We start from the raw sequence: 17,095 nt of genomic DNA, 5'->3' as shown, positions 1-17,095 counted from the left end.
TCTAGCACACCTTTTGTTTTTATTTGCATGTGTGTTAGTAGGACAGCACGTGTTTATTTATGTGTCTTCGATTTACGTATACATACGTATGCTTTATATAGTAGGGTGGCACTATGTTGATATACATACTTTTGCATAACTGGTATTAGTGATTATATTGTGTCACATTGTTATACTGTGCTAGTAGGGCAGCAAGTTGTTTGTTAGTTTTCAGTGAAACTTCACTCACAGCCACCTGAAATTTTAAGGGACATTTTTAAACTGCGACTGTGCCTCCATTTTTAATATTTCAGAGACATACTATACATCAAAATGTAGGTGTGGTTCTTGTGATTATCACAATATAAAGCTTTTCACTGTAGGATTTATAAACTTTTTTTAAAACTACAACCATTTGAAGATGGCAACCGCCAGTGAAGTTAGCAAGTTGGAGCAGTGTGTTTATAAAAGCTCGTCTCAGCTTGCTCTGACTGAGTGAGTTGCCATAGCAACCGAAGGTGAGTCACCAGGCAGCTGAGTCACCAAGGCTGGACTGTGAGCTGCAAAATACAAGTTGAAATGCATTTCTCACTCTATCAGGCTTGCCATGTGCACTGCTTACATTTCATCAATCACTTGGTTAGGGTTGGATGCAAGAACACTTTACACAATTTCCCCAGAAATTGTAGATTTTTCTTATTCCGTTTCTTATTAAGTGTTCTTGCATAGCAAGAGCACTTATTGTTATCTCACAAGTATATTCTTATTCTTATTATAGCCAAATTTGCCACGCTAACTCCTCCCACAGTTTTTACACTACAAAGACAAAAAGTAATATATCAAAACGTGCGGATTGTTCCCGATCGGATTGCTGTTACTTTGTGGAACATTTCGCCAAATGGTTCACGAAATATCGCGGTTTTTGTGGTGAAATTTTCCCATAGGAATGAATGGAGCAACTAGAGTGGCAGCAGAGAAAAGCTACAGTGTGGAAGGAAAAATCAGAACATGATTTCTAAACTGCCATCACTCTGTCATTTTCAAGCCCACCTACACAAATCTTATATCAAAACGTTCAGCTATCCCTGCTGTCACTAAAAATGTTCACGGCTAAGCCATAGTCCTGATAGTTTTCACAATATGACCATTTGTTTGCAACTCACCCCTCCCATTGACTTTCAGTGAAACTTCACTCACAGCCACCTGAAATTTGAAGGGACATTTTTAAACTGCGACTGTACCTTCATTTTTAATATTTCAGAGACATACTATACATCAAAATGTAGCTGTGGTTCTTGTGACTCTCACAATATCAAGCTCTTCGCAGTAGCATTTATACTTTTAAAACTACAAGTGTGTGAAGATGGCAATCGCCAGTTAAGTTGGCAAGTTGGAGCAGTGTGTTTACAAAAGCCTGTCAGCTTCCTGTCACTGAGTGAGTTGCTATAGCAACCAAACATGACTCACGAGGCAGCTGAGTCACCAAGTTGAAATGCATTTCTCACTCTATCAGGCTTGCCATGTGCACTGCTTACATTTCATCAATCATTTGGTTAGGGTTGGATGCAAGAACACTTCACACAATTTCCCCAGAAATTGTAGATTTTCTAGTTTTTTTATGTTTTACATAGCTATGCTTGCAAAAGGGGCCAGACTGATGTGATCTAGCAAGCTTTAGCTTTTTGACTAAAGTTCCACTTTACCAAGGAAGATTGCTATAGCACCATGCAAAGCAGAGCAGCCTTACCTTACCTTTCATCAATTTACATTGCTGGATCTTTCTTTAATAATAAAGGCTGAAAGGGTGTGCACAGTGAAAATATAATTTGTATATAAAATGAAAGAGACAGAAACTCTCCCTGTTATTATTCATAATTGTTCAGCGATTAATAACAGTCACATTTTAATGGTGTTAACTAATTATGTAGTAATGCAAAAAGATTGCTCCGTGATTTGGCTTGAACCCAACACCTTTAAAACGTGTAAAAAATATAAAATATATGAGCCGCACTCCAAAACGTAGTCCTTCCTTCTGATTTCTCTCTCTTACGGTGATGTCAGGTGGAGACATCAATGTATGCAGTTTCATTCTTTGATAAATGATATACAGAAAGAAGAGCTGGGTTTTGGAGTAGGGCCTATTTTTTTTTTTTTTTAGACTTTTGAGTAAGTGGAGATGGGGTGTGGTAGCCAGCACCTGAGTCGTCTCTATGGGATGAAAGGAGCAAGTCTGGAGCACAGCCATGGGTTTAGGTATGTTACATTTAAAATGAGGCTGTTATTAATTTTTGAGCAAAACAAACAAGAAAATGGCAGACTCGATGGCCAAATTGCTCTTTTTTTTCTGCCATCACTCTAACATAATATTTCTAGAAAAGAAAACATTTTTGAATAACTGTTTATTTTTATAAAATGAATTGTGGTTGATCTGTAACTGCAAGGCATTTTGTTGCAGCATCCCTTCTGCAGACTACATTTTAAATTAAAATATTTAATATACCACCATAAAAAGTCAGTACTGTATTTAAAGGAGATCTATAGCCACAGTATACAATTTAATTTTATAACATCAGCATTGTATTTGAAACACAAACAATAATTATTTCTACCAATCCAATATAATCTTATTTGAAAACTCTCCTTTTATGCTGTGAGTTCTGCCTGTCTATTGGTCATCTCTTTCCATAACTGCCACAGATCTGGTGAGCTTGTTCCATCATCCAACCAAATAGGTTGACATTGAAATTTCTCAAATCAACCATTCTTCATCTAGTCACTGACATTGTTCAGTTCACACATGTTGAGGCCCAGTTCACCAAACCTATTAGCAAACACATCTTCAGCATAATCCAGTCATCAGAGCCTACTGAAGTGTCCGCCTTCTGCAGGCTAAGCCACTGCTTCACTTGTATTTGGCCCTCATTCATCAAGGGGCACTTGTCATAGTTGCCATTTGCTATTGCAGCCTAGAGAAGAATTAACCCTTACCAACAAGTGCTTCTGCCAACCCCTAAAACCTCTTGCTTAAAATCTGCATCACTGACCTTGTGTTCTAAAGGGGTACTGCTCAAGTTAAATACTGCTTAAAAGGGTAGTACCTGTCCTTGCATTAATCCTTCAGGGGCTTCCACCTAGGAGATCTGAATTCTTGTAGTGCACCAACTGGGCCCCATCGAGCGGGCAGAATATCTTTCACTGCAGTTAAATGGACATTAAACTTCCTAATTAAAGAGCTCTTTCCTTACCTCAGACTTGAACCTTGTGAACAGCTTCTTAGGGCCCAAAGTGAGCTAGCCTTTAGTAGTCTTCCTTTGCTCATTGGGGACAGAAACATCTCAGAGCTGAGGTTCTTGGTTAAATTCTGAATTTCAGGACATCCAGAACTGGTTGAGATTCTTGCTGTGTGTGTTGACCTTTGCTTAAAGCCATGGTAGTGATAACTGCTATTATTTCTATACCTATCACTTTATGCTGTTTTACTGAGCTCACATACAACTCAAACATAAACAAATATAATTTCACTCTAACTTGTGTGTGTCTATTTTCTGGTAATAAACAGAGAGTTTTTCCTGGCCAGACGTGTACGGTGGTGTCAGCAGGGGTTGGGCTTATAGAGTGGAGTCAAGAGAGCGACAGGGAACCCAAAAATTCAGCGACTCCTAAGGGAGCAGTGCTACACTTCCACCCACACTCTGATGACGGAGACAGGGAGGTGTTGTTTGCAGTGATTCTGGACTCTGTAGTGGTAATCTCTCACAAAATCAGTGACGTTTTTCTCCTCCAGTGCATTAGATCATATTGATAGCTATGGCCTTGGTGCTACTGCAGCAGCACAGACTCGCTCCAACACTGCCGTGAGCTCTGGAAACCGCAGCATCTCTGACTCAATGGCACCCTCAGTCACCTCTCTTACCCCATGTATGACTGCCCTGAGCCCTGGACTCTCCTTCCTTTTTCTCCTTTTTGCAGCACACTGTCCTCCTGGGACTTGTAGTCCCATACAGTTCTCCACTTAATAGAGGCTGTCTCCTGGGGACTACATCCCCACAGTTCCAAGAGGCTCCCAGTAGTATTTCATAGTCCCCAGGCTGTGCTGCAGTCAATCATAATTTCCTCTGTACACTGGATGGGGGTGGCTCTCCTCCAGTGGCTGTGGCTGCACTAGCAGCCTTATGACAGTGCCTGTGTCCTCTGGCCAGTTCTCTCTTGTTTGTGTTCTGTCACCCTCATATATGAGCAGTCTGTTCCCTGTATAAAGATATCTTTGTACAACTGCCAGACTGGAGTCTACCTCTTCCCAACCAGCCACTCTTCCCTTCACTTGCAGCCAAGTGGAGGTGACAGCTATTGTGTGATATGCCACAGCCTGGACTGTGCGATTGTGGCTTCAGAATACTACGTACCCGGCGCTATATATATATATATATATATATATATATATATATATATATATATATTTTTTTTTTTGTTTTGTTTTATTTTCCCTTCATTATTATTTATTTATTATATATTTATATTTCATTGTTAATTATACAAACTATAACTTACCTTAAAATGCCTCTAATTTCTGCCAAGAATATTATTTGTTTATATTGGTACTTGGAAGAGAAAGCAAAAACAATGACACTTTGGCACTAAGCTCTGACATAATTCCTGTGATAATAAGGCTCCTGTGTTTTTTTTAAAGCTGAACCCCAGGCAAACAGCTAACTACTCAGATGAAACATATATAGAGGAGTTGTTTTACTTGTCATAGTATTTGTATTTCTGTTAGCCACCAGTTCTGGGATTTACACAGCCCTTCCACACAGCCAGATGGATGACAGCACTCTGTTAGTGTTGTAGTCTGTAGAAGGGATATAGTGAGTATATTGAGGTCATTTGTTTGCTAATTCTGCTCTAATCTTTTGTTAGCATTCTTCTTGCCAGCCTATCTGTATGCAGCACCCCTGAGCAGCTCCCAGTTCTGCCACTTCCTCTTCCAGTCTGAGTGCTGCTGTATTTGGGATTCCAAGTGGCTGAAATCAAGTGAAATTGAGAAACTTACAGTAGCTGCATTTAAAAATACATTTATAAATCTATTAATGAATACAGTGTTTATGGTTTTTTATCTCCTAGATTGTAAACTCTAATGAGCAGGGCCCTCTGTTTCCTCTTGTATCAAATTGTATTGTAACTGTAATGTCTACCTTCATTTTGTAAAGCACTGCGCAAACTGTTGGCGCTATATATATCCTGTATAATAATAATAATTATCTTCTTACAACGGGTAAAAAGCAACATAACTGACTTGCATTGGGTGAAGAAACTGTCAGACAAGTGTTTGTACAAAATGACTCAGCTCAAGACCCTGAAACAACCCTCATCCCCCATCTCTACACCTATGTACATGCATTTTCAAGAGGTGGACCCCATGACACTGCAGACTCATAAATTCACTTTACTGAACATAGCACATGTAGCACCCCTCAAGTTTAGTTAGGGGGAGCTAGTTAGTTTTTTATGCAGAGGCTGAGCCTGGGATAAATCAGCCAGGTTACTCTGGGTCCGGTCTGGGAGATCTGCAGGTCAGTTCCCTGATACCTCCTGCTCTAGAAGCTGGAGAAGTTTCTAGAAGGCAGTGGGTGTATGTGAGTAGGGGCTGATCTGCATACTCAGGGGACTCTGACCAATCCCCAAGCAAGAGGCTTGGCATGGGTTCAGGGAGGCCCTTACATATGAGAGAGCTTGATCAGGAGGGGGACAGTGTCAGGTGGAAGATGGAGTGAAGGCTGGACTGTGGAGCCTGGGAGGGGGCCCAGGGACTGTGCCTGCCTACAGGCAGATGCTGTAAAGGAGGATCTCTCTGCCTCATCATCCCCTGAGAGATGACTACCTGTGGAGCAGAGAAGGAGCCAGCTCAGTGCAAGGCCTGAAGGCAGCCGCCAACCTATCGAGCTCACAGGAGAGACAGAGTGAGTAATCCTACACCCTGTGGGCCAGATAAGGGGAGAGGGCAGTCATGCAGAAAACCCTACTAGAATCTCATCTGGGGCTGCTTTGCTTAGTGGTAGTTGTAGCTGGCCAGCTGAGACCAGTCCTAGGTTGTTAATATGGTTCACATATATGTGTATACCAAACCTGCCAATAACCTCAGTACAGTATATATGTGCATATGTTAAAGCCAAAAGCAGAATTATTGCTGTGATTTATGTCTTTGATTGTTATATGACATTTATATATTCATTGTGTTAGCAGAAGCAGAAAAGGAAAATATGCCTTTAAGAGTTAGTATAAGGTGATCCAATCACAGACAGCCTCACACTGTACAGAGCCTTAACCAATCCCAGCCAGTTTCACATTTATGTCTGTGTAAAACTCCCTGCTAGGATTTTCTAGAGACACATGCTCACCAGACAGAAGAGGAAACAGACAAAGTTCCAATCAGAAAAGCTTTATGGAAAGAGAGAAGGCCAAATAGGTATTTAATGCACTTGTGTTTTCCTCTATTGTTTAACAGTGCAGGTAGATCTGTGTGTAAAAACTGTTGTGTGTGTGTTTACTTGTAGTTCCACCGAACTTACGAATTTATCGAATTTACGAACTTACGAATCAAGTCACTGTAGAGTAATCATAATCTAACGAATTTATCAATCTATCGAATCAACCCAATGTAATGCGAATTAAACCATTGTAATCTGAAACAAAACAAGCCATTGTAAGCAGTGTTATATGAAGAAGATAGAAGTTAACTAAAGTATTCGGTGTGCTCTTTAAACCTACTGCATCCATAGAGCGGCATTGGAGGAATTACAGAGTAAAGTCAGTCTAATCAAACAAAGAAACAGCAATTGCATAATTTTTCTAATGCCACAGCGCACAAGGCACCAAAGGGTGCTGCGCCTGCCACAGTAGTTTCTGAGTTCCCTTGCCCAGGGATACCCACAGTCAGCTGGGTGAAGAGACAGATTCATCTGGGGTCTGAGGTGGTAAACCAGAAGGGCTGGAGAGCTCTTCAAAGGAGATACCTTTTGTCTACAGACTTGTACATAGTTGCTAAGGAGTTTGTCCTCAAAGTTCACAATTCCTTTGGGCATCTCATACACCCCCAAACCCCATCCAAGTTCTAAAACCCCTTAGTAAACAGTTCTTGAGCTTGGTTTTGATGTTTTATTAACGCCAGTGTGCAGGGGTGTAAGAAAATGCATGTTGCTTAGCTGTGCAGAGCTGTAGGGGACCCAAAACTCAGCAACTCCTAAGGGGGTAGTGCTACACACATACCACACAGACTTTTTCCTCCAATTCAACTTTCATTTGAGGTGTATTATTTGCCCAACTCATTGAATGCAATGCAGGCTCTGGGCAGTTGATATCTCAAAACTACAGATAATCACAATCAAACTTTTTGGAAAATGCGTTGTAGTCAATGGTTCAGGCCATGATGTTGTTTTTTTAAGAAATCCATTTGGGCTTTAGATGGTTCCTGAGGATTACTGGAAGTGGTTCTAAAGCTAAAACATTTTTTAAACTTAATGCCTACCCTGCAATAAGGTAAAAACATGTTGCCACTTGCTGTTCCCTCTCCCACCCTTCCCACAACCAGCAGTGCTTTCTCTCTTCTCTTCTTGCCATTGGCTCCTGCTGCTGTCAGTCACAGCCTGTGAGCAGAGAGTGGGGGTTGGGCTGAGCCGTGTTGTGTTTGTCTATGGATGCACAAAGCCTGACTCGGGAGTGCATCTGCAAATATACCCCCATAGCAAGTGGCTTGCTATGGGGGCATACAGAGAAGAAGAGTAGCTGAGAGCACTGGCAGGAGACCCTAGGAGAGAAGGTTCAGGGTCGCTCTGTGCAACACCATTGGACAAAGCAAGTGAGTATAACATGTTTATTATTTAATTTAAAAAAAAATAGCCTTTAGAAACATTTTAGGTTCTTTACCACTATCCTGGAATTGTTGTTGTGCCAAAACACAACTCTTTACTAGCCTGATTATTTTATGTCTTTTTTTTTTTTTTTCATTTCACAGAAAATAGAAAATAGACAGTGAAAAAATGTAGAATAAAAAGCATCTGTACACAAATTGTGATCAGATACAAATTTCCTGTACAAATGTCTCAATCAATTACATGGCTTTCACAATAAATTCTTGTATTTTGCCTAATATATTTGTTTCCTTTTGATTGTCAGTTCCATCTCGAGTCCATAATGCAGTATTTTCCTGGAATACCTCAACATTATGGCCACTAGATTGAACTGACAATCACAGGAAATAAACATATTAGTCAAAATACAGGGATTTATCAGGACTGTGCAATTGCAAGTGAAGATCACTGGAGTAGTGGAGTCTACTTCAGTGGTTTCCAGTCTCCGGGGGCATTGGCCAGGTATGGTATATACATTCTGTAGTTTACATTGATCCCAGCTGTATAAAAGATCTATACCTGTAAAGTCATTTAATATGATGCACACAGTTGAAATTATTTACCATAATGCTGTTATTTGAAACCACTTAGGACATTGTTGTAATATAGAATATTTATTAGGCATTGGAAAACAACATTATCTTACAATTTTTACATTACCCTGGCAGTACCTCAATGCCAAGGGCAGAAGTAATATAAGGCACATGTCCTTCATTGAACATCACATTCAAAATATTTGCTGGAGCTATATACATGATCAGAACGAGACTGAAGTATTCTTATGTACACAGTACACATTAAATTATGCAGGAAGAATTTAAGACTCATTGTTGCTCTCTTATATTGTTCTTCCTGATATAAGCTGAAAAAATTCATTAAAACATAGATTCTGCTACCCTATATAATTTTCAGTAGCTCAGAGAAGGCCTTTCACCTAAAATGGACCTCCAGCCAAAAATGTTCTATTTTTGAGTAGCATAGGGTAGCGTAAAGCAGGCCATACAACCATGGATTGCTGGAAAGGAAATCGATTGTCCTACACAGTCAGTGTTGATGGGGGAATCCCGCCCGCAGCGCTATTGTGTTCTGCTGGCAGGGAGCCTTCCCTCTCGGCAGAAAACAATGATTATTTCTAGTGGCTATAGCCGCTGACAGTAATCACATGTAAAAAATCTGACAGGCTGGTTGTACCCAAGTCAGTTGATGGATCGACTTGGATACAACCAGCCTGCCCATTGGTGGAACACATTTCTGCTGAACCAACCAAGATACATGTATGGCCAGCTTTGGAATCTCTGATAGGCTGTCCCTATTTGGATGACTCATCATCACTTTCTGTCCTTGAGGCAGTTGTCACTAATGCAGAAAGTTATAGCAAATCTAAAATTCTACAATTGTCATCAGGACAGGAGTAAAAGGTAATTTCCCATGTCTGCCTCTTGGACAGGAAAAAAGCAAAAATATAATTAATGCTGACACAATGTTCACAATGGGGATGGTTCTGGCTTGACAACCATTTAAAAAAAACATCTCTATCTATGGAAAAAGGAGGGTAGATGTGTCTTTGCCCTATGTATTGCTGCCAGACCTTTGCCAGCAATGCAACCAGTCAAATCCTATTGTTATGAGTTGATGGATAAGGAACTCACAAGTAGGACTAAACTTCTGATGGACTTTCAGTAGATAAACAGGCATGGATATTCAAATAAAAGAGCTACCAAGAAACAAAAACTCACCACAGCAGCAAACTCACTCCGATTTAGACATTGCTTTTTAAGATGATTCCTCTTTTCCCACAGAAGGATTCCTTCTTTGTTCACATTAGAGAAAAAAATATATATATATATATTTATTTTCTAGGAGGGGCTAATGGGTTGAATCACCCAACATCTTTTTAGATCTCTTTGAGACTTTCAGAGATCTTTAAAGCCAACCATAGAAGGGTCAGATCTTGGCTGGTTCAGTTGAGTGTACACAAGATGATCGATTGATCAACTTGGGCACAACCAGCTTGTCGAATTTTCCATGCGATTAATGCTAGCAGCTATAATAGCCACTAGCAGTAGCCACTGTGTTCTGGCAAGTATGGCTCCCCTGCCCCCCACCCAGAGAACACAATGGCTCCATGGGAATCAAGCAAATGTCCTTCCTGCAACCCATGGTTGCAGGAAAGAAAATCACTCCATCTATGGCTGGCTTTAAAAAGTGTGATATTTCAACGCATTTGCTTGTTATGTAAGTTTGCATATCTATGATGTCACTCTCTCATCAGACTCCCCAATTATTTGCCTATTCTAGTTAATAAACAATGGTTCATAGAGATGTGACATTATTATAAGTATATGTAATGATTGCAGCACTTTAACAGCATTAAGTTGACACCAAGAGATAGAAGTTAGAACTTGCTTCACTTAGAACAGAGAATACGAGTTATTTTTTGGATGCTTCGTGATGGGCACAGCCACTCCTAGCATAAGATAAAAAGTAATTTTTATCATGTCATTAATAAATATGAAAGGATAATGATAGTCTATACAGTTCTCATGGTGGACCCTCCTTGTATTTGTCCTACAAGGAAGTAAGACTCAGATTTTTCCCTTGTTCTTTGTTATCGATACTTGGCAGTTCATCACTCAAGTCCACCACATTCTCATGACATTCCAAGGCCTTTGGCTTGTCGAAAGACAACTCTTCGTCTTCATTGGGTTGGCAGCAACTACAACATTTACACTTGCAGCAGCAACAACATCGGCGACCACAGAAGAGAGCAGCGTGCATCATCCAAGAATCCCATGGTCTTAGAGAATGCATCCACTTGGGAAGGAAGTCCCATGTCTTCAGAAAGTTTGGCAACACACGTGGAAATTTGGCTTGCAAAACGTTGATGACAATGATGACAACTATCAAAAACACAATAGGGACACAGACTCCCACAAGTATCTGCCATCCAGCAATTGACAAGCCAAACACTGCTAGAGGTAGCAAGAAAAAGCACATAATCAAATAAATGATGGCAAACCATCTGTATTTGGCTGTTTTGTTTCCCAGGCCTTTTGCTAGACGAATAGGTATTCTCGTGAAGGGAATGGGGTAAAAAAGTAGGATCCCGGATATATTGAAGAAAAAGTGGCATAATGCAATCTGCAAAGAGAAAATGCAACAGTTATTTTAGGTAGATTTAAACCCTAAATCAACATAAGAATTAGCAAAATACAACATATTATGCTCCTTTTCTTGGGTGTAGATATGCATTATGCAAGCATTTGGTCAGTATTATTCAAGAAGCAATAAAAGGGAGGTTTACTAAAACTTGGACCACTCAGAATCTGGTGCAGCTGTGCATAGTAGCCAATCAGTATCTATCTTCAACTTGGTCAACTAAGCTTTGAAAATAAAACCTGGAAGCTGATTGGTTTCTGCGGACAGCTGCACCAGATTTTGCATGCTCCAGTTTTAGTAAATAACCCCCAAAGTACCCAATCAGATATCACTTTATTGATGCCATAAAGGAACTATTTTGATAGGTTAAAATGACTGCTGTATTGTGCACTACATATTAGCTCAAAGGTCATTGTAAGAACAGAATTTATAAAAAAAGAGCATTTGCAAATCAGTTAATCTGGTAGGAAAATGAATGTCTTTTCTCGGTCAGCCTTAAAAATAAATGGTCGTAAAGTCGTTTTTCACTGGGTTAACCCAAGTTTGCATGTGCAGACACTGACAGAACTCCTATTAGCACCTTGTTCATATAGATTGGGATGGGATATTCCGTTAAATATAAAAGTACTAATAGAAGCCGGTGGAAAAAACAATGGATATTTTGCGAACTCTTTATTACTGATCCCTGGAGGACAAGGAAATCTTTATAAAGCAAGGATCGGTTTTTTGTAACAGGAAAATCCCCCTTCACTCTAATGGTAACTGATTCATTGGTGGATCTACAAATTGTTAATGTGTGTGTATTTATGTCAGCGCTGGTAGCCCTTTGTGTGTTGTTTTTATGAAACCATCTAACTCTTAAGATTTTGCAATTTTTTTTCCTTCTACCTCAAGCACAAGGAAAAAAAATTTCTATTGCAGCAATATTGTGTTCCCTGTCGACAGAACACAATGATACTGCTAGCAGCTATAGCCACCAGCAGTTATTGCATGAAAAAAATCTGACAGGTTGGTTGTACGGAAGTTGATAGATGGGTCAACTTCAGTACAACTAACCTGTCCACAGATTGATCAAATCTCGGCCGATCCCCGCCGAACTGGTTAAGATTTGATCCATCTATGGCTAACTTTACTTAAATCTCTCTAGCATCCTTTTCACATGAGCTGCTGGGGGAAATAAACACAGAAATACAGCCGCTCAGGGCTTTACCCATGCCATGGTGGTGATGCTTTGCCATCGCAAATTTAAACATCATATATTATTCAGCGGGTCATTCTGCCACTGTGCACAACCCGTTCAAGGGAATGGGGTCATGCCACAACCACAACTGCCCTGCAACCACATTCAGTGCAGTGTGGTGGGTCAGCATTTTGAAGGTTAAAGCAAGCGGTTCGGATGCAACATAGCACCTTCTCCCTGTCTGTCAAATGTTTTCTGAAAAGCAATCCAGAGAAGATCGCTTTTTAGAGGTAAAGCAGTGTAGCTACACGTGGGAATGAGCCCTTTGAACTAGTTACATAGTTAGTCTGGCTGAAAAAAGACAAAAGGTTCATCCATTTCAACCATTAAAAATAAAAAGAAAAGAAGTTATAATCCTATACCCACAGTAGATCCAGAGGAAGGCAAAAAACCCAGCAAAGCATGATCCAATTTGCTCCTGCTGGGAAAAAAAATACTTCCTGATCCCCCGAGAGGCAAGCGGATATTCCCTGGATCAACTTTACCTATAAATGTTAGTATCCAGTTATATTCTGTGTATCTAAGAAAGAATCCAGGCCTTGCTTTAAAAATGGTCTGGATTCTTAGACACAGTTCTTTTAGAGGTGTATTGCATGGTGTCATATCTTTTATAGTAAAATGCCCTTCATCAGCTGGAGATTAAACTTCTCTTCTTCAAACTTAGTTTATCAACATGTAGTTTGGGTCAAAAATATACAGGCTAAACTGAGAACAGTCATCGGGACCTTTATAACAGACCTCTATGAGCTAAAAGCAGGAATCAGCCAGTTGTAATTTTACAAATGTAATTAACATACTGGATGGGAAGAAAATTGTGCTGCAATCTTTCAAAGTTTGTCGAATTGTAATTAAAAACTCTTCACAAAACAAAAAATTTTCCATAGGACCTACACTAATACACCAAATGATGTTCACCAGAAATCTTATACTTCATTTATTTTTCTAGATGAAGCAAAATAAATATCATGGATCTTTTTGAGGGAAACAAAAGTTATAAAAGACTAAAGCCTAGTATACACGATCAAAAAATTGTACAAAAAATACCGCTTTTGAAGCAATCGTACAATAATCTGACCGTTAGTACATCGCTTTCGTCTGAAATTATTTGAAGGGACAAACACGAAATTTTTTCTTGTACGATACCAGACTGTATTTTCGTTTAATCAGTACAGTTTTTATCCAAAAATACATTACATCACTTTGAATTTTCTGTCTGTCGTACAAGAATTTTTATAAAGTTAGTAACCTCTTCACTTTCAATATGAGATTAGCATGCAAAAACAGCAAAAAAACAAAAACGGACAATCTTTCGTCCAATATTCTCATTGTGTGTACGGAGCTTTAGAAGACAAACCTGCACAGAGTTGTATAACGTATCCCCAGGACTGGCCAAGGCAGCTAGTAGAGCAGTTGTTGTAGTTCCAATGTTAGACCCAAGCGTCAGGGGATAAGCTCTCTCTATGCTAATCACGCCAATGCCTACAAGGTGACAAGCCAAATGTTAGACAATGATGATAGCCACCCAGTGATGACTTTCCCAACAACATACACAACTTCTGAACATATATGAACCATACCAATGAGTGGAGTCATTGCAGATGTGAAGACAGAGCTGCTCTGTACAATGAATGTCATTCCAGCTCCAACCAAAATTGCCAAGTAACCCGTCAACCATGAGAATGGGAAAGGGAAATCTGTGTAATGACAATAAATTAGTTATGACACAATGGCATGCCTAGCACTCTAAAATAGGTACATGTACTGTATATCAGCAGCATGATGTTGTAGCAATCTAGGACAAGTATGTAAAAAGTGTGGCCGGGGGAGAGGTAGTAGGGTAGTATGCTCCTAAAACAGGCCTACAAAGGACAAGGGAACTAATTAGAGGAATCATCATGGAGCTGCAGCAGCTCAGAATAGCAAAGAGTTCTCCTTTCTTATTTATGATCATATAGACTTGCATTAGAGAGACCAATGTACAAATATGATGCTTTTTTTGTTTAAGACCATTGGCACTGGATTTAGTCAACAGTGCCAGTAATGGGCAGTATATTCTGAAATGTTCATTATATGCAGTATAATGAAAGGGCAGTATATGATGGAATAAATAAATAAATAAATGTTCAACAGAGTAAATAGGAAGCCAGCGTTTGCAAGCACAATACACTGTGTGAGCCCTGTGAGGTCCTGAGTGAGGCAGACTCTAGCCAGAGGATATCACGGCAATGCAGGAAGAACACAACATCAATGAGATTATTACCAGTGTTAATGATCTTCTTGATGACCACTGATACTTGTCCCTTCAGCATTGAGTTCAGGAGCTTGACAATTAGGATCAGGCAAACACAAAGCACTAGTAGTGACAGCGCCAAGAGGATAAGTCCGACTGCCAGGTCTGGGAGATCTGAGTTGGCAAACAGGTGTGCACCTAAACAATAGAATATAGAACAATGAAGGTGCTGGTTTATTTGATTTCTACATCAATATACAGTGCTCAGCATAAATGAGTACGCCCAAACAGATTTGTCAGAAAATCTTTACTTTCCTTTCAGAATCAACATTTTCTATGGGACACTATACTACAAAATACTCCCACAAAGGCAGACCATTGATCGCAAACAGGATTTGTTAATTTTGCGCACACAAAATAGTATTTTTCTTAACAAATTCATTCGAGACCATGTTGCAAAAATGAATATACAGCAATGAAAGTCTTAGGAGCAAAGCTAAATTTTAGACAACAAAATCCTAATTAACAAGCATTCAACTACAGGTGAGTCTAATTATTCATAAATAGGTGTCCAGCAGACATTTGATTATAAAAGGGCGTTACTTAGCAAAGAAAACCCCTTCCCATTTCGTGCTGTCAGCAATGGCACCACATAATAAAGAAATGTCACAACGCCTGAGAAAGAAAATAATTTCTTTACACAAGAAATGTGAAGGCTACAAGAACCAAAGCTTTGCTTATCAGTCAGAATACTGTAGCAAAAGTAATACAAAAATTTAACGAAGATGGAACTGCAACCATCTCAAAGAGACATCCAGGCCGTCCACAGAAGTTAACACCTCGACAGGAGCGTCTTCTGATGAGAAGGCCTGAAGAAAATCGCCATGTAAGTTCACTGCAGTTAGCTAAAGAAGTAGAAAGCCAAACTGGGGTGATTGTTTCCTGTGACACAATATGGCGTACACTGCAGAGGAATGACATGCAGGGGTGTTGTCCATGAAGGAAGCCTCTTCTAAAGCCCATGCACAAAAAAGTCTGCCTAGAATTTGCCGGGGCCCATGCTGAACATGAAGAAAACTACTGGGACTCTGGAATGATGAGACCAAGATAAATGTTTTTGGAACTGATGGCTTCAAAACTGTATGGTGTCGCAAAGGTGAGGAGTACAAAGAAAAATGCATGGTGCCTACAGTGAAACATGGTGGTGGCAGTGTCCTTCTGTGGGGCTGCATGAGTGCTGCTGGTGTCAGGGAGCTGCATTTCATTGATGGTATCATGAATTTACAGATTTACTGCTCTATATCGAATGCAAAGATGCTACCATCACTCCATGCCCTTGGTCGTCGTGCACTTTTCCAACATGAAAATGATCTAAAATACACATCTAAGGCCACTGTTACATTTCTGAGGAAGAACAGGGTGAAAGTGATTCAGTGGCCAAGTATGTCTCCTGATCTGAACCCAATCGAACACCTATGGGGAATTCTAAAGAAACAAGTTGAGCATCACTCTCCATCCAGCATCCAGGCTCTAAAAGAGGTAATTCTTGAAGAATGGAAAAAGATAGATGTTGCAATATGTCGCAAACTTATTCATTTCATGCCTAGAAGACTTGGTGTTGTGCTTACAAATCATGGAGGTCATACAAAATACTAGATGGAGTAGTTTTTGTTGTGGGGTGTATTCATTTTTGCATCAACTAATTTGAGTAAAACTGAAAATTTTTGTTATCTAAGTTATATTAATAACCTTACTTTCATGTAAAGAGCTAAACAAATGTTCCATAAAACTCAGTTTTGGCAAAAGTTTGGAAATTGTTCTTGTGTTCATTGAGATATTGATTAAAATCTTACTTTTCAAAAGGGGTGAATTCATTTATGCTGACCACTGTACATCAGGGCCAGATCTAGGGGGGTGCTGGGGTGGGCTGTGCTCCCCATATTTTAGTTGTGTTCCCCCAGGACTCTGAGAGTGCATCCACTGATCCATGAGCCAGTCTGCGGCATACATTTGATGTAAGGAGGCACACTGATGGGGACATCTGATATAAGGGGTCACTCTGATGGGAACAATTGATGTAAGGGAGAAATCTGATGGGGATGCTCATGCAAGGGTGTGCTCTGATGAGGACACCTGATGTAAGGGGAGGCTCTGATTGGGGTATCAGATGTAGGGGGGTACTGTGATGGGGACCCTGATGTAAGTGGGTGCTCTGATGAGGACACCTGATGTAAGGGGGGCTCTGATTGGGGTATCAGATGTAAGGGGGTACTGTGATGGGGACCCTGATGTAAGGGGGTACTGTGATGGGGGCCCTGATGTAAGGGGACACTCTGATGAGGACCCTCATGCAAGGGGATACTCATAATGTAAAGAGGGACTCTTTATAGGGAAATCTGAAGGGAGCACACTTATCCTTACTAGTGTTTCCCAGGTTGTGACACTGTGACAGACTGTTAGTGACTCACACACAGTGTTAGCATTATTCCTCCTGACTTTTTTTTACGGCACCCTGAGATCAGATAGGATAAATTTGGCCCTGATATACTGGTAGCAGTGGTCTTTTATCCTGTGTGCAGCAAGACA

The 17,095-nt window shown here is 40.2% G+C and overlaps 1 protein-coding gene across 2 annotated transcripts in view; it reads right to left on the bottom strand.

Moving 5' to 3' along the window:
• Positions 1-8,475: 8,475 nt before the first annotated feature.
• Positions 8,476-17,095, bottom strand: part of LOC149435825 (sodium-dependent phosphate transport protein 2B-like) — a 28,723-nt gene continuing 20,103 nt past the window's right edge. For both annotated transcript variants that reach the window (XM_089662390.1, XM_089662391.1), the window contains 4 exons: positions 14,540-14,707; positions 13,857-13,973; positions 13,634-13,758; positions 8,476-11,021 (listed from right to left, as the gene is read on the bottom strand). In XM_089662390.1, the coding sequence (XP_089518516.1) occupies positions 10,449-11,021; positions 13,634-13,758; positions 13,857-13,973; positions 14,540-14,707 (983 nt within the window). In that variant the 3' untranslated portion in view covers positions 8,476-10,448. The remainder of the gene's footprint in view (positions 11,022-13,633; positions 13,759-13,856; positions 13,974-14,539; positions 14,708-17,095) is intronic.

This window comes from Staurois parvus, unplaced genomic scaffold (genome assembly GCF_062004578.1).
Source record: "Staurois parvus isolate SC_StPar_1 unplaced genomic scaffold, SC_StPar_1.0 ptg001464l, whole genome shotgun sequence".
Classification (NCBI taxonomy): domain Eukaryota; kingdom Metazoa; phylum Chordata; class Amphibia; order Anura; family Ranidae; genus Staurois; species Staurois parvus.
The sequence above is the reverse complement of the archived record's forward strand: the minus strand, read 5'-3'. Positions and strand labels throughout refer to the sequence as shown.